This window comes from Arvicanthis niloticus, chromosome 4 (assembly GCF_011762505.2).
Source record: "Arvicanthis niloticus isolate mArvNil1 chromosome 4, mArvNil1.pat.X, whole genome shotgun sequence".
In the NCBI taxonomy this organism is placed as follows: domain Eukaryota; kingdom Metazoa; phylum Chordata; class Mammalia; order Rodentia; family Muridae; genus Arvicanthis; species Arvicanthis niloticus.
Window position 1 is genome coordinate 56,089,179 of NC_047661.1, and position 25,013 is coordinate 56,114,191.

A 25,013-nucleotide genomic window follows, 5' to 3' on the forward strand; every position below is an offset into this window, starting at 1 on the left:
AAATCTTTTATTTAGGAGAGATGACAGAGGTTCCACTTAGTCAACAAAATGATGGACTGGGTATTAGGTCTATCTTGCACCTTACTGACATAAATTGGTATAGTTATGCTCTAACCGTATTTTGAGAGAAAAGTTTTATTTTAACAGGAAGGGTGATATGTAGGAGGAGCTAAGGTGGGAGGAGTATGGAGAGGAGGAGTAAGGAGAGGAGGAGGAGAAGGAGAGGAGGAGCTAGGTGATGAGAGAGAAAGAGAGAGGGGGGCCAGACATGGAGGCAGATGTTCACATGTCTCCACCAGTCAAAGATAGTTGATATATCTAGGTTGGGTATTAGATTACACTTCTGATTGATATTGAGCATTACCAAATTTATAAAGCCATTGGTTAACATTAAAAAAATTGTATAAAGCAAACAGGAGAAGGGGATATGGGATAGGGGTTTTCTAGAGAGGGGAAATAGGGAAAGGGGATGGCATCTGAAATGTAAATAAAATATCCAAAAAACCCCCCAAAAAACAAAAGACAAACAAAAAAAAGAAGATGTGTCTTGGTTTTACTGCCATAATAGGCAGTAGATAATTTTAAGAAGTGAATAGTATTCACTCTAAAAAGTGTTCCATTGTAGCCCAAACTAGTAGAGAGGAAAGAGAAATTTGAAACCAGGTACACACAATTTTCATTTTATTTCTAATTTATGTTCTTCTTTTAAGATTTATTTTTATTTTATGCATATTCTGTAAGCTGCACTGTATGTATGCATACCCAAGGAAGGCAAAAGAGAGCCTCAGATCCCCCGAAAAATGGAGTGTGAGACTATGGGTTCTGGGAACCAATCCTGGGCCCCATGTAAGAGCATTAAGTGCTCTTAACTGCCAAGACATCTCTCCAGCCCCTGTTTTAAAGACTTCTAGATGGTTAAAATTTCATAATTTTATCCAATTATCCAGGAAAATAATTAAAATAATAATCTAAATATTATAATTAAATAATCTAATAAATAATAATAATTTAAATAATCAAATTTAAAATAATTTAATGGAAAAGAAGGGAGGAGAAAATTAATGTAGGAGATGTGAATAATTTGTACCATAAACAATATATATGATATATGAAAACTTACAAACAAGTGAGTTTAAATAAATTAATAATTTAGGTAGATTAGTATATCTCTTTATTATATGAAATTCTAGTGTCAAAATTTCCCAAATAGTTTTATTTTAAAATTTTATGTTAGAAGAAAGAAGCACTATCAGACACCCTAAATCCCACAATTTACTTAACACTGAGATATTACTTAAGAAGTGACATGGTTGATCAAATGAGAAAACATTAAATAATTTTGATCTTACTTTTTTCAGCTATGAGATTAATTTGTCATGTAAGGAGACATTTTTAAGCATTCACAAGGAATAATTATCTACTGAAAGATATCGAATTATTAAAATATGCTAACTTTAAAATTCTTTTGGGCACTCTTAGAAAATAGCAGCAACCTGCTATCTTTCAAATTAGACTTGAAAAAGATTTCAAATGATAGAAAATATTTTATCATGACTTAAGTTTGTCTTCAATCATCTCTTTGCACCTCATCAAAACAGTAGGAAGATTATCAATATTCAAGCGGGGCAAGTTTGAACTGAATGACACTTATATGCCTTATTTAAGAATAAAAATTGAGGACTGGAAAATTGGCTTAGCAGTTAAGAGCACTTGATGCTCTTCCAGAATACCTGAGTTCACAGTAACCTGTGGTGTCTCATACCCATCCATAATTCCAGTTCCAGGTGGTATGATGATACTCTCTTCTGACTCCTAGGGGCACCAGTCACATGTGGGATGCACAGGCATACATCCAGGGAAGCACCCATACACATAAAATAAAAATGAGCTGATCTTTAAACAATAAACTTTGAAACATTATTGTGCTTTGCCTGTATTCATAGTTTTACATAAACCAGTTCACCAAGGAATTTGTGAAGGCCACGATATTTATAGCTGTCAGTCAATAATTTTTTGTCAGGATGCTACTAGGCATACTCTTGTTTTAGATGTCTTTTTTTTGCTACTGACATAATTATGTGTGTACATGCCTAGCACTTTTCCTTTAGGAGTAAGATACTTCTATTTCTAATATATATTCATCATTACATCCTTAGGGACCACTCTACAAAAGGGTGGTATTTATAATTCTTTAGTTAGCCTTTCCACTTTTCAATTTAATGTGAATTTTCATCTATTTCACATAAAAAGGTCTGTTGAAAGATCTGGTGTCTCCAGGGGACTTTGATGCTGTCACTCATCTGGCCCTCATCAATGCTGTATATTTCAAAGGGAACTGGAAGTCTCAGTTTAGACCTGAAAATACCAGAACTTTCTCGTTCACAAAAGATGATGAAAGTGAAGTACAGATTCCAATGATGTATCAACAGGGAGAATTTTATTACGGTAAGACATTTGGTGTTTTTTTAAAATTTTTGTTGTATATCAACAAATCTCTTAGAAATGTGAAATATTTCTTGCTCTAACTCCTCATGGGTATAACTTGGGCTATAGTTCTATTTCCTTGGCTGCATTTCCAAAGGCTTACCATAAGATCATGACTGAATATTATAGGTAGCAACAGTTTTCCAACAGACTTCTTTTATTCATAAATTTCATTATACCTTCCAAGTGGCTTTACTCTTTTAAAATTATCTGATTATGGGTTGGCAAGATATGTCTGTGGGTTAAGCATTTAAAATGCAAGCATGAGGACCTGCATTTGGATCTTCAGAGCCCAAACAAATCTGTAGCCTATATTGTACATCTATGATCTCAGTGTGTGTACCTTGACATGGGAGAAAGATGCAGAAGGCTCCCTGGAAACTCATGGTACAGATAGTCTGGCATACAGAATAGTGAAATGATTTGAGACCTTGTATCAAATGAAGAAGGCAAGTAGCTCCACATGCTGCAAGGCATGTCTGTACCTAAACACACACACACACACACACACGCACGCACATGCACATAGACATGCATGCATGCACACACACGTGTGTGAACTCATATGTAAAATGTTCTGATCTTGGGTAACCATATCCTAATTTACTCCACAAAACCATTGGCTTTGAGATGAGTTTTGGCCATCTGATTTAGTTTTAAACAACCTTATTACATAATTTTCTTTTTAAAAAATGTGCTTGCTTGTTTGTGAGATTGTGTATCATGGCACATATGTGGAAGAGAGAGGACAATTGGAGTGAGTTGTTTTTGTTCTTCCACCAAATGCGTCCCAGGGACCATAATAAGGTCATTTGACTTGGCACCAAGGTCTTCTGCCTTTACCCACTTTATGAACTTTCCAGGCTTTTGCAAACTTTTTCTTTAAAATTTAAATATCAGAGTCGGGAGAGAGAGTTTAACAGTTAAAAATCACTTGCTGCTATTGTAGAGGACTCAGGTTCCATCCTCATTTGACAACTCACAATTGCCTCAGACTCCGGTTCCAAGGATCAGTTACCTTCTTCTGATTTTTATGAGCACCTGTACACATGCAGTTCAATTATACACAACCAAGCCCATATACATAAACATAAAAATTGTAAAATGAGTCTTGAAACACTTCAACTCTCTCAGATTTGTGGGGTTTTTTTTTTTTTTGCTTGTTTATTTGTTTTGTTTTTTCGGGTTATTTTGTTTTTTTGTTGTTTTTTGAACTGTACTTCATGATGCAAGTCATTGTCTTTAACATTATTTTCATTGGATTTTGTTAGACTCTTCAGAAGTTCAAGGTATTATTTTCTCTTGAATTATAGTTATTAGTTAAGTGATTAGCAGAAAGTACTTGTAACTGAATATGGGCTAGGTCTAACAGTTCTAACTACTAGTCAAAATAGGAAAGGAAATATCTATATGAAAACCAAGATTGTTCTCATCTAAGACACTTGAAAACACATTCATTACAGAAATATTAGTCTTAGTTTTGATAAGAAAATTTAAATTAATTACAGAAGTTGTATTCTAAAGATGCTGTGTGTATGTGTGCACATGAATAAGAAATTCTGTTAAATGTATGAGACCCAAAATAAATTAACACACTTACCTAATTGCTGACACTGAGAGTTATTTTATCACTAATACTTAGTGTGCAGTGTGTAATGCTTAGATTTTGTTTTAGCTGGGAATGTCAGCCTTGAATCTCACAATTGTGACAGTGAAGTGCACCATTATGTTTTGTCTTCTTAAAAATCAAGAGAATATGGGCAAATGTCCCTGTTGGGTGCATCCAAGATGAAGCCTGGGATTTATTTTAGAACCAGAGTTTTCACTATGCTAAATTGAACTCTCTTATTTAAAAATAAAAACCAGCCTCGAGAACAGAAAAAAAAAAACATGAGATAATTCTGGGAATTCAAATTAAATACATTTTTTTGGAGGTGAGAATTAATTTACTTTAAAGTCCTATTTTCAAATAAATCATTTTGCTTTGATGTCTAAATTTATTTTCTAAATATTATTTCTTTTTCTTTTAAATAAGTATTAATTACATGTAATATTGCTTTTCGTGCATGTATGTATGTATAGCACATGTGCGGGTCATGAATGCAGCCAGAAGAGAGCCCTGTATATTCTGGACATGAAGTTACATATAGATGTGAACTACTGAAAGGGTGTTGGAACCCAGGTTCTCTACAAGAGTCTTAACTACTGAGTGTTTCTTCAGAACCCAACATTCTTTTTAAGTGAAGACTTTAAAAACTGAAATCATTTTCTGAATATTTTGATATGAGTATAAAAGTTTTTAATTTTTTTTAATTTTAAGGGGAATTTAGTGATGGATCCAATGAGGCTGGTGGCATCTACCAAGTCCTTGAGATACCCTATGAGGGGGACGAAATCAGCATGATGCTGGTACTGTCCAGACAGGAAGTCCCACTGGCCACACTGGAGCCTCTGCTCAAAGCACAACTGATCGAAGAATGGGCAAACTCTGTGAAGAAACAAAAGGTGGAAGTGTACTTGCCCAGGTGAGAAGTCCTATGTGGCCCTGGGCATAGCACACTGCTGTGGTCCAGAAAATCTTCTGCAGATGCTTTTGAGTTTTAAGTGTTCTCTTCTTTTCTCTTCCTCCCATTCTCCTTCTTCATCCTCCCTTCCTACTTTTCTTCCTTTCTTCCCCTACTTCATCCTTCTTTTCATCCACATCTTTCTTCTTCAGCTCTTCTTCTTCCCCTATCTCCTCCATCTTCTCTTTTTTCCTTCATTCCCTTCTCTTTAATATTCATTAATACAGACATGACCTACCTACCCAGAGATGTCCATCTACTCTCTGGTTTGTTCAGCACTAAGTGCTACATATTGATGAAATTGATTATAGCTAGGAAGAAAACCTCTGATAATATTGAAAGCACTTGCAAACAAGCCACTGTAGTAGGTACTGACACTTACTCATGTACAAACAAGAAACAAATCTACTCAAAATCCTTCCTGTGGCCAAAGAGTAAGATATGTGCGTGGCTTTACTGCTGTGAATACTGTTCTCTTCTTGACTCCAACGCAGGCCCCTTAGCACATCCAAATTTAAGAGCATGTTGTTTTCATTTCCTGGTAGCCATGCCACATGTATGAATGCTTTTCCATGTCCAGGTATCCATTTATATTCCCGCACTGACCTACAGTTCTCTTCTCCAGATATTGATTACTGAGACGTAATGGTCAACTGTGACATTAGACCTTCCAGGAAGCCTTTGGTGGGCTATAGACTCACATGCATAATGAATAATTTAAGCTGGAGAACAAGATATACTAATTAATAACATACAATGTGTGTGGTTTTGTGTATATAACAGTTCAGTTCTATGACTTGTTTTATATTAAAATTATTCAAATAAAAGTTTCTATAAATACTAAATGATGATGACTAAATTAATACATGTATATTATTAAATTATATTAATTAATATGCATTCTGATTTTAGGACTTGATATTTAAAAGTTACATTTTATGTAAATGCTTGCTTTGTTAAAAAACATAGTTGATGGTTTGCCTTTGTGAATGAAATATATATGTAGACATATTTGTGATGACTGTATATGAAGACTATGTAAATATGTATAGCTATACCTTGCTTAATCTTCTTATAAAAATTAAAGTAATCATAACCAAGATATTTAGTGTATATTACTTTCCATGATGATACATTTACATAGAAAGATTCTATTAGTCTATTCTCAAGTAGTCAGTTAATATCTAAATATGATAGCAATTTTTTAAAATATAAAGATTGATTTTATATACTTATTATATGAAATAGGATATTTTAAATTGTAACATTTAATTATAAATATTAATAATTAAACCTAAAATATTATTTAAGGCATAAAGTTTTAAACAATGTTACTCATGTTAAAACTCACCCAGTGATTTTTTTTATCATAGGTTTAAATGTTTTCTCATAGAAAATTCATAAATAATACAACAAATTCAATACAGTGTTAATGCTTCTATTATTAAATTCCATAAGCTCAGTATAGCTTGTGGAAGCTCATTTTCCATAAACTCTATAAAGATCTAAAGTCACTTAAGGGTATTTTAGCAGAATTCTAAATGAGTGCTTAAGAAATATATATTCTAACTCATCCACATTCACTAGGAAATGTGTCCTCCAGGTTATGTCCACTGGGAAATAGAATATGGCAGCAGAATAAAATTAAATTTTCATTTTCTCAGAGTTATTCTTCAATTATAAAACAGTTTAGCTCACTTGCTCCTACTAATGTCTCTTACTAAATTAGGCTCAGCTAATTACCATGTGTCCATTTCTTCAGTTTTATAAACTTTTCCTCTCTATGGACGATGTTCAGATTAGAAGTGTAAATAGCTCAATAAGATAAATTTGCTTTTTATATTGTAACAGAGTGACTGTGTTGAAGCAGGTGTATGTCCTAGTAGTCGATGGCAAAGTTTTTCCACATTTTATAGTATTAGCAGCCCAGCCGCTAAACAGTTGATGAAGGTGGTGGCTTCTAAACCCCTATGTGAGCAAAGGTTAAAATGCTTCTAACAGCTAGATTCTAGGCTTACTCAAGGATGACATTTAATACTTTATGTTTTCATGTGGAGATATTATTTTAAAAATGTAAGCTTCATTTTCATAGCTATATTTCATAGCTGGTTTTGTCCTACCAGGCAGACACTTTTAATTTCATTCATAGTAGAGTTTATATGGACAGTATGAAATACCAATCAACCTTAAAGGCTGTAGAGAGGACGGCTGAGGCTGTGGCTTAGTTGATGGAGTGCTTGCTTAGCATTCCTGAAGCTCTGGAATCTATTCCTAGCACTGCATAAGCTGGGCATGGTGGCTTTTCAGCCCAGAATTCCAGAGGTGGAGCCAGGGGTTCAGAAGTTCAAGGTCATCTTCCGCTACATATTAAGTTTGAGGCTAGAGATATATAGAGAATTTGGAAAACTGTAGTCAGAAAGACCTAGGCTACTAGCCTCATTTTTCCACCATTAATTTAGAGCAAATGACTTAGTTTTGTTTATTTGTTTGTTTCTTTTGTTTTGTTTTTTGTACTTTGATTATTTTTTGTAGCCTACAGAAAACAATTCTTTGTCCTAGGGTTGTATGGGTCATGATAAAAAAACAGGACATGATATGTAAAATGTGAATGAGGGGGTGATAGTAATAGATATTCTAATAGTCTGCAGTAAGAGGAGAGAGGTGATAATGGAACACTATTTTCAGTTGCATGTAAGAGAAAAAAGATAGGAACAGACAACTAAAGAGTATTGACAGTTTTTCATTTATGTTGAACAAAAATCATGGAAAAAGCTACATATTAGATACTTTTGCATTGATATGAGTTTTTGTATTCAGGATATTTCAAACATTGAAATAAATTAAATCTGAACAGTCCTGTTTTCACAACAAATTTTCATATTATGGTATAAACAAGGAATAGAAGTCTAATTTAAATTAAAACTATAGTAAGTTTCAGTATTTGGATTAGTGTGTTTGATATATAAAGACTTGTCTCTTGGTGTTTTTTTTTTTTTCTTTTTGAAACATTAACCTGCCAAACTTATTGTTCCCTAGTAATCCTCTTCATATCTGGGAATTATTTCAATAGTTATTTCCTTCTAGTTCTTACAGTGTCAGATTATGCTAACATAATGGGCGGTTTTACTTTTCTCATTAAAGACATAGGTTGTTGCCTAAAAATTTATGTTCAGCATGTATAGTCAGCAAAAGGTAGCATCAGAAAAAAATTCTTTCTGACATATTCTTGTGTTTTGTTTTTAAAATATTACACATGTTTTCATTTATGAAATTAAAAAGTGCAAGTATGTTAATTCCATATCTCTTACTATGACTAGACTACTAATATGATTCATTGATTAAGGGGGAAATTTGTATATTAACCAATGAAACAATTTCTATAAAGTTAAGATTCCATTTATGGCTATGGTAATTAATATTTTATTTCTTTTTACAAAGTATGCTTAAAAATCCTTTGAAGAATAAAAATCTGTTTTGTTTTTAAAAGTTCATCTGTAATTGTAAAAACTTACAGCATTAAACACATAATATTTACCTAATTTCTATTGATAAGTATATTTTGCAATGACATCATGAAAATATGCTTATTTATTTACCAAAGTAAAGTATAACAGCAATGATAGGTTTTTTTTAATAGTAAAAGGTTTCATGGATTTGAAATGCTTATTTTATTAATTGTACGATTAAATTTGACATGTTTTTTACACTGTCCATGTTAGGTAGGGATGGAGAGGCACCATCAATAGACCAGATAGGAGGAGGGGGCTGAGTAAATTTGTCATGGGTCATTATCAGCTTGAAAAATCATGACTATTACTTAATGCATCACAATATTTTGAAAATTACTGATTTAAGAATTTTTAAAAATATTTTTATATTTAGAGAGGGTGAGGGCTATCAGCCTTGGAGCCACCATTTATGAGTTTTACATAGGACTTAATGATACCTAAACTAAATATTCCTTTAAGATCTCATGTATTATGTATTGTGTGTCCATAGCAAATGTTGTTCTACTGGTGAATTTAAATGCTATTGTATTATCTCACTCTCTTTGATCCCTCCTCTTTTTTTATTGAAAACAATAGTTTTTATAATATGTTCTGATCATGCTTCCCTCCCCCAATTCTTCCTAGATTCTCCTCATCCCTCCATCTACACAACTCCACCCTCTCTCTCTTTAAAAATCAATCAAACAAAACCAAGACTCTCCCTTTCCTTTCTCACCTCTCCCCAGAAATTAAAATATTCAAGCAGGCGACTAATAAAAACGTTTCAAAGAAAAGAAGATGAGACAAAAACTCTACAAAAATACCATTGTATTCAAGTTTCTTTATTGTTCCCCATGACATGCATATGTTCAGTCCAGATGGAATTCCACAGTTGAGAGGGAGAATAGACATAGGTTCCCATACCTAACCAACAGGCTATCTGTGGAATTGATACCCACTAGCATAAGAAGAATTAGTCTATTCCAGTTGTGACTCCCTGCTTTTATAAGCATAATCACATACTTCTTTCAGTCAAGTCAGTTTTAGCATAATGTATGCACTATAAAATACACTTTTGTCATCAACATGCTAAGCATTTATCCTTGTTCCAGGTAAGATGATGCTGAAACTAAATATTTTCTTCTCATATCTTCTCCAGGTTCACCGTGGAACAGGAAATTGATTTAAAAGATACCTTGAAAGCCCTTGGGGTCACTGAAATTTTCATCAAAGATGCAAATTTGACTGCTATGTCAGGTAAGAAATAAATATCAATTAAAATGTTATTGATAAAAAGCTCTTCAAAATAATGATGGTCTGTCAATCACTTCTCATGAATTTTTTTATATATAATTATAACTTATCAAATAAATGGAGCAAAAGGCATATTTACTTATACAAGCTGTAGATATAGCTATAGCATTTCATATACCCTGATGTGAGCCATTTTAGTAGATAGCTTTCCAGAGCTCTTTATTTATGTGTCTTCATATTCTCCATCTTGTCTGATAAAAGTCTTATAGAATAAATAATAAATATGCTAATTGAATAAATAAATATATATTACTAGAATAAGTTACATAAGAAAGATGAATTAATACCTCTTGTTGTAAGAAACAGACCAAATTTTTTTAAACAGAAGAAAAACTACTCAGTGAGATGTAAAACATTTCCTAAATCTCCAGTAGATGTTTTTAAAAAGCAATTGTAAAGAATACTAGAAAATAAAATATATCTTGTTAAATTATTGGAGAATGAAATTAAAATGCTGGTGACATTAAAGCATTTAGGATCATTAAGTAACTTTGGATATAGTTTTATGTGATTAACATAAAATTTCCATTGATAAAGGCAACAGTAAGTTAAGCCTAAATAAATAAGTTTATATGACTTTCTAATTTTTTGTTACAATAGAAATATGAAATTCAGTTTTTTTATATCACAAAACAAATATGCATTAAGATGAAGGAAAATAAACTTGTAAGGCCTCTTTACAGTCAATGTATGTAAGCCTAGTACTCCAACTAGAGTGTAAGGCTCTGGGATTTTCTTTATCCATTCCTGTGTTAAGGAAATAACTTAATTTTACTCTCCCAAATAAGCCATCTGCATGAGATTCCAGCTTTTATGCCTCTGCTGAGTTCTGAAAAAATATATTCTCCATTTTAGAAATTGCTTACACAGGTACATATGTGAATGCATATTCTCATGTACATGTACTGTATGGAGAGAGAAAGACAGAAAGAAACAGAGACAGAGAGAAAGACAGACAGAGAGACAGAGAGACAGGATGAGTCATAGGGTTCAAAAAATCCTAACACCCTCCAAGAATTTTCTGTAAGCATCACTCAGCCTCTAATAGTGACTTCATATAATTCTGATACATTTAGCAATGCAACTCTACTTCTCATTCAGGGAGCTTGGCACCCTGAGCATCAACAGACATTCTCTGCGAGCCTACTGTACAGATGACTATCTATACAATGTTGCGCGTGCTTCTCGAGTCCCCTTCGCCCGCGAAAAAGGACACAAGAGACAGTATTCGGGTAGTTACTGCAAACGAGGCTTTACTCTGTATCAGCAAACGTGGAAAAATGCGGAAGGGGTGAAGACAGGAAGAGGCCCCACTTAAATACACCCTAGAGTGACGTATTCACTTCTGATTGGCTGTTCGCTCACCACCCAATATTACGCCTCGGGATTGGCCAGTGACTTTGGCGGGCTTTCTGCCTTTGCAGCTGTGCAGTTACTTGTTTACTACTGGGAAGACACGAGGCCAGCGCCATCTTGGAATGGTGAACGTATAACCACTGACCACGGCTTCCTACAATACAATATACATACATGTCTACACAAGACAGATCTGTTTTCCTTTAGTAAATGTCATGATGGTTCATGTCCCAATTCCTAGAGCTGTAAGCATCTCATTGGCATAGTTAGGAGGGCTAGACTAGTGGAGATTTGAACAATAGTATGGTATCTTTGTACCTGAGTCAGGAATATATTCATAGCTGAAGCATAAAATCCTAATGCCTTCTTCCTTGTAAATTTAGAACATTTATCTTATTCTACTGGCTGCGTTTCCACTGGATAATTACATTCTGCTTTCTTTACAGTGATTCCTCACTGTCTCCCAAGCATCCAGGCAGATATATTACCCAAATATAACACCTGCTACCACTGAGAGGTTAGCTCTACTAAGGCAAGTCATTCACTGTGGTCAGTGTGACTAGTAATTTTAGACATATTTAGATTCATAAAGTAATATTTCATTGCTTTTACTATGACACAGATGTAAACCATAAATGTTTGTTGTGATGTCTTATGGATTTAGAATAAAACTAAAATCTTCAAAGAATTTTTAATCATCTGTGCAAAAAAATGCCTAGTCATTTGATCAAACCTATTAGAAATAGTTAGAACACAGTAAGTGTTTGCTGAGACTAAAATGGGTTGAGGGAATAAGGGATCCAGGCTGTTAGGGTGCATCTACAGTTCTTGGGATGTCAGTGACCAACCAGACCAGCACTAGTCATCCTGAACACCATCCTGTTTAGGATTTGGGTTGCTTGAATGCCTCTGAAGCAAACCTCTCAAAATTTGCAGTGAGAATTCTTTGATTGTTGAATGAGTAGTTTGATAAAACAGTAGCATGCCAGCCACCCCAACTACTACTCCTTTCTCCCTCTCTCTATCCTCTTACTCCTCCCTTCCTTTCTCCTCCCTCTTCCTTTCCCGCTCTCCTTCATTAATCCAGGAACCATTCATTTTTTTGCCTCTGCCTCTTCTAATTTCAGTGGGGTCTCTTGGTCTTGTTTATTTGGGTACCAAATGCTCTGCTTTACATAGTTCAAATTCTTTTAAGATGACTAATTTTTCATCTCTCCAAATAATCGGAAAACTTTGATGGGTAGGGATTCTATAATTATTCTTGTTTATTTAGATGTAAGATTGTAATCTACATGAAATATATGAGTTTTTTCCATTAAATAATTTATTTATTCACTTTATATTCCAATTACTGTTCTCCTCCTCCTGGTCCCCTCCTCACAATCCTCCTCCCAACCCCCATCCCCTTCTTTGTGAAGATGGATGCCCCCTTCTCTTCAGGGCTAGCTAAGTGTATCTTCTCCCCCAGAGGCCTGATAGGGCAACCCAGTTAGGGGAACCAGATCTACAGGCAGGCAAGCAGCCCCTGCTCCAGTTGTTGAGAGACCCACATGAAGACTGAACTGCATGTCTGCTACATATGTGCCACGGTCCTAGGTCTATCCTGTATATGCTCTTTTTGGTTGGTGGTTCAGTCTCCGACAGCCCCCAATGATCTGGGTTAGTTAACTCTGTTGGTCTTCCAGTAGAGTTCCTATACCCCTCAGGGGCCCTCAATCGTTCTCCCAACTCTTACATAAGATTCTGTGAGGTCTGCCTAATGTTGAGTTGTGGGTCTCTGTATCTGCTTCAGTCAGCTGCTGGATGAAGCCTCTCAGAAGACAGTTATGGTAGGCTCCTGTCTGCAAGAGTAGCACAGAGTACCATTAATAGTGTCAGGGATTGGTGCTTCTGCATGGGATAGGTCTCAAGTTGGTTGGACAATCTCTGCTATAACTTTGTACCTGTACTTCTTGTAGACAAAACAAATTTGGGGCTGATTTTTGTGGGTAGGTTGGTGTCCTTATCCCTTAACTTGAGGTCCTTTCTGAAAACAGTACTTGAGGTTCTGTATTTCCACTGCTAGGAGTCTTAGGTAAAGTCACCCCTATAGATTCCTGAGGGCCCCTCCCTCCATCTCAGGTCTCTGGCAAGTCATAGAAAAACCCTCCTACCTCCACAACTCTCACCAGCTACAGATTCGTATTCATTCTCCTGGCCCTCTGGCCTTCTCTCCTGTCTCTCCCCACACCTGTTACTGAACTCCCCAGTCCCTCCCTATCACTCTACCCACCGAGTTCCTCCCTATGCATGTCCTTATGGGTCTGGCTTACCTCACTCAGGATTATATTCAAGGTCTATCCATTTGCCTGCAAAATTCATAATGTCCTTGTTTTTAATAGTGGAATAATTTTCCATTGTGTAAATGAACCACATTTTCTGTATCCATTCTTTGGTTGAGGGTCATCTGGTTTGTTTCCAGTTTCTGGCAATTATGAAGCTGCTGTAAACATAGTGGAGCATGTGTCCTTGTGGTACGGTGGGGCATCTTTTGGGTATATGCCCAGGAGTGGAATGGCTGGGTCTTCAAATAGAACTTGTTTCAATTTTCTGACAAACCGCCTGACTGATTTCCCAAATCAGTTGTACAAATCTTCATTTCCACCAGCAATGAAAGCATGTTATTTTTGCTCCACATCCTGGAAAGCATGTGCTATCACTTGAGTTTTGACCGTAGCTATTCTGACAGGTTTAAGATGGCATCCCATAGTTATTTCGATTTGCATTTCCCTGATGACTAAGGATGTTCAACAGTTCTTTAAATGCTTCTCAGCCATTTGAGAGTCCTCTGTTGAAAATTCTCTGTTTACCTCTGTATCTCATTTATAACTGCATCATTTGGTTTGTTGGTGTCTTAAGTTCTTTATATATTTTGGATATTAGCCTTCTTTCAGATGTAGGATTGGTGAAGATTTTTTCCCAATCAGTAGGCTACTGTTTTGGCCAATTGACAGTGTCTTTTGTCTTACTGAAGCTTTTCAATTTCATGATATCCCATTTATTACTTATTCATTGTAGAGCCTGAACCACTGATATTCTGGTGTGCTAATGAATTCAAGGCTATTCTGACTTTCTGTTCTATTAGATTTAGTGTATCCAGTTTTACACTGGGGTCCTTGATCAATCTGAGTTCTGTGCAGGGTGATAAACATGGATCTTACTGCATTCTTCTACATGTAGACATCCAGTTAGACTAGCACCATTTGTTGAAGAAGTTTTCTTTTTTCTATTGTATGGTTTCACTTGATCAAAAATCAAGCATTAGTAGGCAGAGATTATGTAATTCTTACTGACCCTCAAAAGGACTCAATAAAAATATTTGCATGTGGTTAGTTAATACTTTCTATGTTTCTAAGGTTTATGGGGTTGTTAATGATATATAATATGGACGAAATTTCATGCTGTATCTCTTATTTTCATAAAAACAAATGCTAGTGTGGGCAAACATATAAGTGCCATATTATAAATTTAAGAAAATCTTACCTGATCCAGAGAAAGAAGCATGAACTAGTTTTAAAACTTATATTTGTTTATTTTTATTTGTTTATTTTTATAAGGGTATATATCTTGAAAATATATTTGCATTTCACATGGGTGCAGTGCCCACCAAGGCCATAAGAAAATAGCAGATCTTCTGGGGCTACAGTTACATAAAGTTGTTAGCTACCATGTTGGTGCTAGGAATCAAATATATGGAAAGGAGTTAGTGCTCCTAGCCACTGACTCTATCTCCAAAGTTTGGAAGGCTTATGGGTCAGGGGGAGGACATAGCACCCTAATTTAATATAAGAATGATTGAGAGAAATGTTTTCTCAGAACACAGGTTCTCAAAAAGTCAAGTATCCTTTACACATCAAACCCAGAGAAGAATCAGCAATAGATCAAGACCATCTTGTCCATCACAACAGGAAACAATCCTAGAGGCCAGTGATTTCTCTGAGCATCTACAATGCACAGCACAAACTCCCATATTGACTAACTTCCCAATCCTTAATTTCACCATTGACCAGAGTATGAGAAATCATGGAGTAGAGTAATCATAATGGAGAAAAAGAAGAAAATAAATCAAAAGTCAATTAAGACACCTTGCAAAAGACTGAAAAAATAAGTATAGATGACTTTGAGTCTGAATAGAAAGAAATATTTGAATGCTGAGAATATTTCTGAGCAATTTAGAAAACAGCTATATCTCTTAGCTCTAGAATAGGGTTATATGTTCCCAGGTGGGAGAAGAGTGTTCATTTGTTATTTTTACCTATGTACATGTGTGATAGGGTATGATTGTGTGTGTGTGTGTGTATGTGTGTATGTGTGTGTGTGTGTGTTGGTAAGCATTCCCATGTAAATATGTAGATACTAAAAGAATCCTGGTTGTCTTCCTCTTTTCCACTCCATTTTCTTTTAAGAAAGGATCTTTCACTGAATCTAGCCATTGTCATTTTAGTTAGACTGGCTGTCCAGTGAGCCTCTGGGATCTTTCTGTTTCTTCTTAGAACTGTGATGGTGGTGTATTGTGCCACACTTGGCTTTTTCATGTGACAACTAGGGATCAGAAATCAGGTCCATGATTTTATGACATGCACTTTACCCATAGAACCATCTAACCCACTTAAAATTTTTATTTCTTACAGATCTTAGTACTGTTTGTAATATTACCTTGTACACGTGTTACTTTGTCAACAAGAATTTTACTTAGTATTTTAAAAAACTAAACAACACGCTAATAGTATAGTCAACCTGTAAATTTGATAGCATTCAAAGAACCGTCTATCATTGTTGTAAAATGAAAGATTCTTAAATTATAGATGAAAAGGTAAACCAACAATCTATGTCATCTCCTTTTGCATCAGGAGAAGCCAAATGACTTGAAATCTTTTACTAAGCTCCTGGTGGAGGCTCCTTCATTTTTATCCCTTTCAGTCCACTCTTGTTTGGATGCTTATTACTGCTGCCTTAGGCTACTTTAATAACCTGCTAAATGGTTTCCAGTCTCTCTCCAATGTTTCATTGCCAAGATTAATCACCTTAACACTCACTCTCAGGTCATTGCAGCACCAGCTCAAAACCTTTCCTTTGTGGTTGCTATTACCTGTTCCACAAAAAATTCTCATACCTCCCTCCCACGTTCTACTTAGCCTATGTTCTGGTGACTCTGAATACTTCTTCTGCATCTCCCATCTCCCCAGGTTCTTGCATATAGGAAATCTCTTCCATTTGAATTGAACCTCACCCACAGATAGCCCAAACACCATCAAGCCACTGAGATTACATCAACTAGAAGCAGTCACTCATTAAGTCCCTGGTATTTTATGTTCCTTTATGCTGTACATCACACTTCTTATTTGATATGTATGTTACTTATGCATTTAATATCATAGGTATCCCAGGTAGAATATAAATGTCCCAAAGATTGATTGTGACACATGTTTCCTCAGTGCCCATCAATTTAACTTACTCAGTATTCAATGAATGCAGATGTGAATGAGGTAGGCTGTTCAATATTCATTATGTTGACTTCTTCATCTCAATTTGATACCATTGCTTCCGATGCTAAATTCCATTAACATAAAACACAGTAAAGACTCATACAATAAACATGGAATGCTCAGTACTGAGAATCATTTTCTTCTCAGGCTCCATTTAAAATGCTCAGATAGTTGCAGTGAGAATCCTTGTATAGAGGAGGGCTATTTTTATAATAGAAATGAATGACATTTGGATTAATAGGTAATCTTCTTGGACGGTATAAAGGGCCAGAAAAAGAGACTACTAAATCCTTCAGCATAAAGTACAAGCTTTAATAAAGAAGCCAATAAAATAAAGGACTTGAAAAGACACAGTGAAAGGCATATTCAGGTCAAACACAAGCATTGTAGATTGATGCTGGCCCAGCTCCTGTATCCTTCTCCCTCTTCCTCTTTCTTCTTGTGTTGTAAGCCAGAGGGCTTGTTCCTCTTTCATTGCCACAACTCAACTTCTATTCCTATGTTTTTACCTGACCATTGTAAAAGTGAATGTGATCTTTTTGCTTGTTTTAATTATCTCTTCACTAATGTCTTCTAAACTCAAAGCAAACAGATGCTGCTATTTCTGGACAAAGTCCTGGCCCTCTGACATCATGGTCAAAACTTATAACACGAGACACTTTGTCTACTGCTTTCCTGCTTCCTCCTAGTCCACACTGCGTGGAGGAGACCTTCCAGTCATTGCTGCTATTTCTCTCGCTTTGTAATTGCAATGCTGTGTCGAGTGACCTTACCTCCTTCTCTTTGACTCCTCTGCTTATTCTTCCAGAACCAGCCCAGCTGTCCCCCTTGTCTGGCATCCCTCTCTTTCTTTCTTGGCAGTTTCCTTCTCTTCACTTGGAACCTGGTAGGGCTGCACACCTAAATCTGTCACCGTGTTTCACCTTTTACTTGTACTGTCTTGTGTATACACTTGCCCCAGAGCTGCAAGCTGTTTCAAAGCTTGGGACTGTGTGAGAAAGGTCATTCTTTCTTCCGAGATCAGCCTGGTGCCGGCATAGCATGGAAGATGGGTGAAGAAGGGTAGGGAGCCTCCCAATGGATGCAGCTTGGATTTCTGTGAGGCTGCTTCTCCCTGTTCTCCATTCTCCCTGCTTCCCATATTCAAGCATAAACATGCTAAATTTGAATCTGTTACCTCCACCTTTGGGTCTTCACATGGCTTGTTTCTTTATATTCCCTTGGCCTCAGGTCCTATGTACCCTCCCATCTTTCCTTATCTAACACGCTTCCAAGTAGATGTTCCCTATTGCCCCTGTCACCTGCCAACATTCTGTCTTAACATTGTTTGCTCAAGTATATGAACCGCATCTGGAAATCATGGTCATTTGTGGATTTGTTTTATTAGTGTTCTTTTATTTATGCCCACATACCTTTTTAAGGACGACGGGGCTGCTAAGTGTCTATAGTATGCTAGTGTATATAGTAGCTACTCAGAATATGAATCAATAAAGAGTAAATACTTTCTGCTTCTGGAACGAAATCTGAATGAAAACAAACATTGTTCTCATCTAGAAGTCAGACTCTGGGAAATGTTTCTAAACTTTTATGGGTGGTGCTGATGCTAAAAATAGGAGTGCCTTAAGGCACTTTTTTTTTCTACAGTTCTGCTAAGATACTCCATTTGTTATTTTAAGACTGCCCTTGGTGATGCAGAAGTCTATTTAAATTGACTATATTCAGAAACAGTGCCACAAAGGAAGTAGAGGCCAACACCTGCCTTATGGCTACCCTGGCAGCAGGATATGATCCTCAGATGCTCAGAGTCTCAGTGCCTTACACAATAAGACAAATGAAGTGCTTGCTTAATAAATATTAGCTCAGCTATTGAATGGATATCTTAGTGCTTTCTTCAGGAGGGTTTGGTTTTCTGCCCAGCTCCTCTCAGATAGACTAGAGTTTACTGGCTTTTTCCCACTTATCCATTGTAAAATGTCTGGGTCCTGGCAGCCTGGAGGAAAATAGAACCAAGCAAACCTTTGAACAGCAGTACCTGCAGTGGCCAGAAGAGAAGGCTGTTTGGGGCCCATGTGCTGACATTAAAAAGAAACAAGTTTTAAAAGAAAGAAAGAAAAAAACCAAAATTTGTAGATAGCACTTGGGAGATAGCAGTCTTTGATATGGAAGTATGGGAACCTAAATCCAATCCCTAGAATGTATGTTACAAAGCCAGGCTGGCAGTGCTAAGGGGGTAGGAGTAGAACTAGATCCCAAGGGCTGTCTGGCTAGCCAGACTAGACTAATTAGTGAGCTCCAAGCCACTGAGAGACCTTGTTTCATAAAATAAGGTATATAGCTCTTGGGGGTCAACACCCAAGATTGAGCCCTGATGTCTATGTGCATACATGTATATCCATACAACCACTTATACCCTCATGAACATACACATACATACATCCCCACAAAATAGTATCCATTCACTTTGCTTGCTGAAAAAAAAAACACAGTAAAAAATTCTTCAATGCTCCTTGTATTCTAATTAAATGCATTAGATATCTGAGTGCATGACTGGTATGTGGCAGTGTGCTAGATGTAGACGACACGAGTAGAACAGGAGAGATGCAGTCCCTTGAGTGTCATATGTCCTAGCAGGACAGAGGACTCCTTATTGTCATATAATGTCACAGGATGAAGTCCAAGTTGTTACTCCCCTACCCAGACTGCCTTCCCACAGTTCCTCATATCATTCCTGCAAGAGGATACCCCTACCTCCAACCCCTTCCAGGCTTCCCCACTTTTTGGGGCCTCAAGTCTCTCAAGGGTTAGGCACATCTTCTCTGACTGAACCAAGACCCAGCAGTCCTCTGCTGTATATGTGTTGGAGGCATCATATCAGCTGGTATATGCTGCCTGGTTGGTGGCTCAATGTCTGAGAGATCTCAGGGGTCCCAGTTAGTTGAGACTGCTGGTCTTCCTATGGGGTTTCCCTCCTCCTTAGCGTCTTCCAGCCTTTCCCTCACTCATTCACAGAGGTCCCTGACTTCAGTTCATTGGTTGGGTGTAAGTATCTGCTTCTGTATCAGTCAGCTGCTTGTGGGGCCTCTCAGAGGACAGTCATGCTAGGCTCCTGTCTGTTAGCACATCATAGCATCAGTAATAGTGTCAGGCCTTGGAGCCTCACCTTGAGATGAATCCCAAGTTGGGCCTGTCACTGTACTGCCTCTCCCACAGTCTCTTCTCCATTTTTGTCTCTATAGTTCTTTTAGATAGAAATAGTTCTGGGTCATAGTTTTGGACTGTGGAATGACAACCCCATCCCTCCACTTGATACACTGTCTTTCTACTCGAGGTGGACTCTACAAGTTCCCTCTCTCAACCGTTGGGCATTTCATCATTTCATCTAAGGTCCCTCTAAGACCGCCTAACAGGAGGTCTAATCTCCATTCCACCTTCACCCTTCAGTCACAGTACACAGTACACAGGTGGAGGGCCTGATCCAAGTCCTAGAGAGATTTACATACTAATAAGGTACCTGAAGGCCAGAGGGTGGAGCCTATTAAACATTCCTCCCCAGCCCCTCCCCCTTCCTCCCCTCCCTATTTAACTCAGGTCCACCCTGGGACTATGTGGGGTATGCATCCAGATCCATCCACCATCCGCCATGTCAATAAACCAGTTTTGGAAACCCAAGGACTTCCTCGTGTGTTGGAGCCATGCTGTGAGGAACCCTGAGGAACCTTGGAGAGGCTTTTAGTTAATGAGCAGCCCTGCCCAACTTCCAGCTGGAGGAACCCAGAGTGTTCCCAGCCTACTAGCCACAGCATGGCGGGAGGAACTCCGGGATCCCCAGCCATATTTTTTTCTACACCTCACTTTGAGTCCTGAGAGTCTCTCACCTCCCAGGTCTCTAGAGGACCCCCCCATACACACACCTCCTACCCCCTAGGTTGCATATTAGCATTGTTTTTAAACTTGATCCAATTTTTAGGTCTTTAGAAGCATGTGACTTTTCTGCTTCCTCCCCCGCCTTATTGCTCTTCTCTTGGAACTTTTAGTTTGTATTAATATGATGCATTTTATAATAAAAATAAACCTTATAGGCATAATTGTGAGTTGAACTGTAGTAATGGTGTCCATGTGTTGTCACAAAAAGTTAGCACACAGACAGTCTCACATTATGAAAGAACTAAGACCTTTCATTAAACAATTGCTGAATCTTGTGCAGTATAGTGTGCTGGGCTAATACTAGAAAATAACCCATCAGCAGACCCACTCCCTCTATTCAGGAGTTCACTTTTCAGACCCATCTATATGCCAGACACTAAGAGTATTCGGATGAATGGCACAGCCATTGCCTTAAAGAAGGTGGCAGTCCAAGAGGAGACAGACATTAATGCAGATGTAATATATTAGAAAGGCTTCATAGAATCAGTTTCTGCATTTGTGGGAAAAGAATGGTCAGTGTAATTTAAAGATACAGGAATCAGAGGAAACCAAGAAAAGTCTCCCCTGGGTAGAATCCAAGCCTTTGGAGGACAAAGGCCAAGGAGGATGTGGGGAAGCAAAGCAGGAGTGAAGATGGGGCATTTTTAACACAGATGATCAGAAGCACAGAGTTCAGGACAGAATATAGAATGAATATGAATATGAATATAGACAGTCTGCCTATGGAGGTGGTGGGATATATGTGTGTATGAAATAACCCTGAGGGTGAGGCAGCAGGCAGAGAGGCAGAAGGGAGGAAATGGCAGTAGGGTACTGGTATAAATCGGTTTGCATTCCCTGTGAATAGTGCAAGCTGTGCAGCCTTCCCATCCCCTTGCTCTGATATATTGTGACAACCACTGCAACTCAGGAAATGGCAACTGATATATGTCACTACTGTGTTTAATTTAAAGTTTGGATTTTTTAGCTGACATAAATAATAGAAAAATTGCATTTTGATCATGTACCATGTAAAGTTTCACATACACATATGGGCCTTTTAGTATTTTAAAAATTTAAAATTCTGAATTATATTCATTTAGTTATTCGGGGAGGGCATGCACATGTCACAGCACCCACGAGAAAGACTGGGGACAATCTGTGAGTCAGGTTTCTCCTTTCATCATGTGAGTCCTGGAAATTAAACTTGGGTCATCAGGCTTGTAGGGCAAACGCCTTTACTCACTATGCAGTCTTGCCAACTCTAAGGTCTTTTAAAAACTAGTCATTTATTATTATTTGTGTGCACATATGTGCTAGTGCATGGTGTAAATCGCATGGTGGTGAACTACTTTGTAGAGCCACTTCTCTTCTTCCTGTGAGTTCTGGGTAGTAAATTCAAGTCATTAGACTCATCTGGGCTATTTGGGTGGCTCTTGACTGATGACGAAATCAGGTGAAACACATCTATCTCCTTAAACATTTATTCATATTTTTTTGTAAAAATATAAACAACAGCTACTACTACAACAAACATTTAAAAATGCTTTAGTGTAGAAATATACAGCATCTTATCACCTATAGTTAACAATTATAACTCCTATTTAACTGTAAGTTACTGTCCATCAATCATCCTTTCCCTATCCCGCCAACACTTGGACACAGGCCACATGGAAAAGGGTCATGTTTTCCTTATTTCCAAGTGTCTAATGCACACATTAGGATAGATCTAAGAGCTAGTGCAGGCAGTTTTCTCTCTATAAGATGATATGTGTGAACTATCATTCTGTGTCTTTGTTTAAAGTGTTTGAGCGGGGCTCAGCTGTTAAAGTGGGCATCATTGCCCTGAGGACCTGGGTTCTATTGCTCTTGATTTCAGGGCCATAATTTTCTTGATTCATAACCTTCCATTATCTAACAGAGTGAAAAAAAATCATAATTTGAAAATAGTTATCAACTAACTGCTAAATTGTTTATCCATTTCATACCCTTTGGTTTCATGTGTTTTTTTTACCAACTAAGATATCTGCTTAATCAAATGGTTTATATTTCCTCCTCTGTTAAATAAAAACAAAAGGAATTTGAGAGAGCTAATTATACTTGATGTTTTGGACCAATTTTTGTTGCATTCTATTATTTTTTTAGTCATCAAATGTATTTTGTAGGAAAACATAATATATGAAACAGGCTATTTAATAATGTGATAATTATTACTAACTATAATATAAGGACATGAATTCCTATTAGGTGTGAATTCACAGATGCCATTGTTAGATGCCTTGATGATTATTCAGAATAATCAGGTGTTGTTTACCAGACATACCAAAAATGTTAGTGAGCATTGTTCTTCATGTATAGATAATTATGTGTTTTGAAAACGAAGGAAAATATAAAACAGGCTGGAGTTATTTACAAATTATTCAGCAGTCTAATGATAAATCAATATGAGTTTTTCTTCTATATGCCTTTGTGTGTTTGTGTGTGTGTCTGTGTCTATGTCTGTGTGTGTGTGTGTGTGTGTGTATCTATGTCTATGTGTATTCAGGTGTACATGAGTCTTTAAGTACACAGCTGTACAGGTGTATGTAGAGGCCAGAGGTCAACATCAGGTTTCTTCGTCAACTCTTCTCCACATTACTATTGAGTCACTGTCTCATTAGCTGGGCTAATCTGGCTGGCCAGGAAGGCCCAGAGCTCTTCCTGCTCTGTGTTTCCATCATGCTTGCTTTTTCAAATGGGTGCTTGGGATCTGAATTCAGGTCAAGTTTTTGTGGTGGGCAATTTACCCACCTAGCCATCTACCCAACCCTTTGGATATTTGTACTTCCCATAAATGGTGCTGGATATCAAAAACACAGTTATTTATCTGAACTTTAACTTAGACCTCCTATAATTGCAGAAATGGGAAGAACTATGTAGAGTAGAACACACTTGAGTAATCCTTTGTCCTGCTGTCTGGGTTTCTCCTTTTTCACCTGTACTTGGCATGTGCTTTATGATTCTTTTGTTTTCATCTCAGGGAAGAGTTGAGAACTCAAATCTGGAAGTTTTATAGTTTCCTAGATTCTTTACAACAAAATATCACAGACTGTGCAACTTAGTCTTTGCAAGGGAGAGCTTCCAAGTTGATTTCAAATACCTAGTTGTAGCCTTGAACTGTGTTCTATACAAGTAACATTATACAGTCTGAGTAGACTATATTTATGTATTTAAGAATATATATATAATTATGTATATAATTATATAATTATAGCAATATGTATATTCTATATATTATTAACACATATATGCTATATATATAATTATATACATATAGTTATATTGTCATATATGTTATTTTATAACAAAAGTTTTACAAGACCATGAATTTGAAAGATTGGATGTAGGAAATAAAAGGGGGAAATTTATGTAATTATATTTTAATTTTAATAAAATTATTTATCAAAAAATTAGAAGTCTATATTTGCACTATTTCTCCAGCTAAAAGATTAAAGTAAAAGTTTTGACAGCATTGGAATTTTCTCATTTTGGTGGAAGGTAGGAGCCATATATATGTATCTATGTAAATATTTACATTATAAATAATAAATATTTACATATAATATACATATCTATTATCTTGCATATTATATATACTGTCTTAGTTAGGGTTTTACTGCTGTGAACAAAAACCATGACCAATGAAAGTCACATAAAGGATAACATTTGATTGGGACTGGCTTACAAGTCAGAGATTGAGTCTATTATCCTCAAGGCAGGAGCATGGCAGTGTCCAGGCAGGCATGGTACAGACAGAGCTGAGAATTCTATGTCTTCATCTGAAGGCTGCTAGCAGAATACTGGCTTCCAGGCAGATAGTCTTAAGCCCACACCCACAGTGATACACCTACTCCAACAAGGCCACACGTATTCCAACAAAGCCACACCTAAAAATAATGCCACATCTTGGGCTAAGCATATACAAATCATCACATATACACATATGTATATATACATATTTATATATGCATTTATAAAACATATTCTTTTGTATATCATATATACATATATACATATGTGCACATATATACACATATATACACACACATATATATACAAATACATACATATAATACTCTTTTATATTACATCCAGACCACAGTTTCCCCTTACTCTTCTTCTCGTAATTTTTCTCAGCTACTTCCCCATTCCTCATTCTTATTCTATTTTCCTTTGAAAAAGTATTGGGTGATTGACATATTCTGGGTCTCCTTCCTTGGCTTATAGATGTCAGCTTCTCTACTTATCTTCACATGTACATTAGTTATGTTTCTTCAGAGACACAAGACATGTGTGTACACATATGTGTGTATAAGTATATCTAAACATTATATATTTTA

At 36.6% G+C, this 25,013-nt stretch overlaps 1 protein-coding gene across 1 annotated transcript in view; it reads left to right on the plus strand.

Annotated features, from left to right (window-relative positions):
- Positions 1-25,013, plus strand: part of Serpini1 (serpin family I member 1) — an 84,675-nt gene that overhangs the window by 53,894 nt on the left and 5,768 nt on the right. Inside the window, 3 exon segments of the mRNA XM_076932538.1 lie at positions 2,251-2,445; positions 4,805-5,009; positions 9,696-9,793. Of these exon segments, the coding sequence (XP_076788653.1) occupies positions 2,251-2,445; positions 4,805-5,009; positions 9,696-9,793 (498 nt within the window).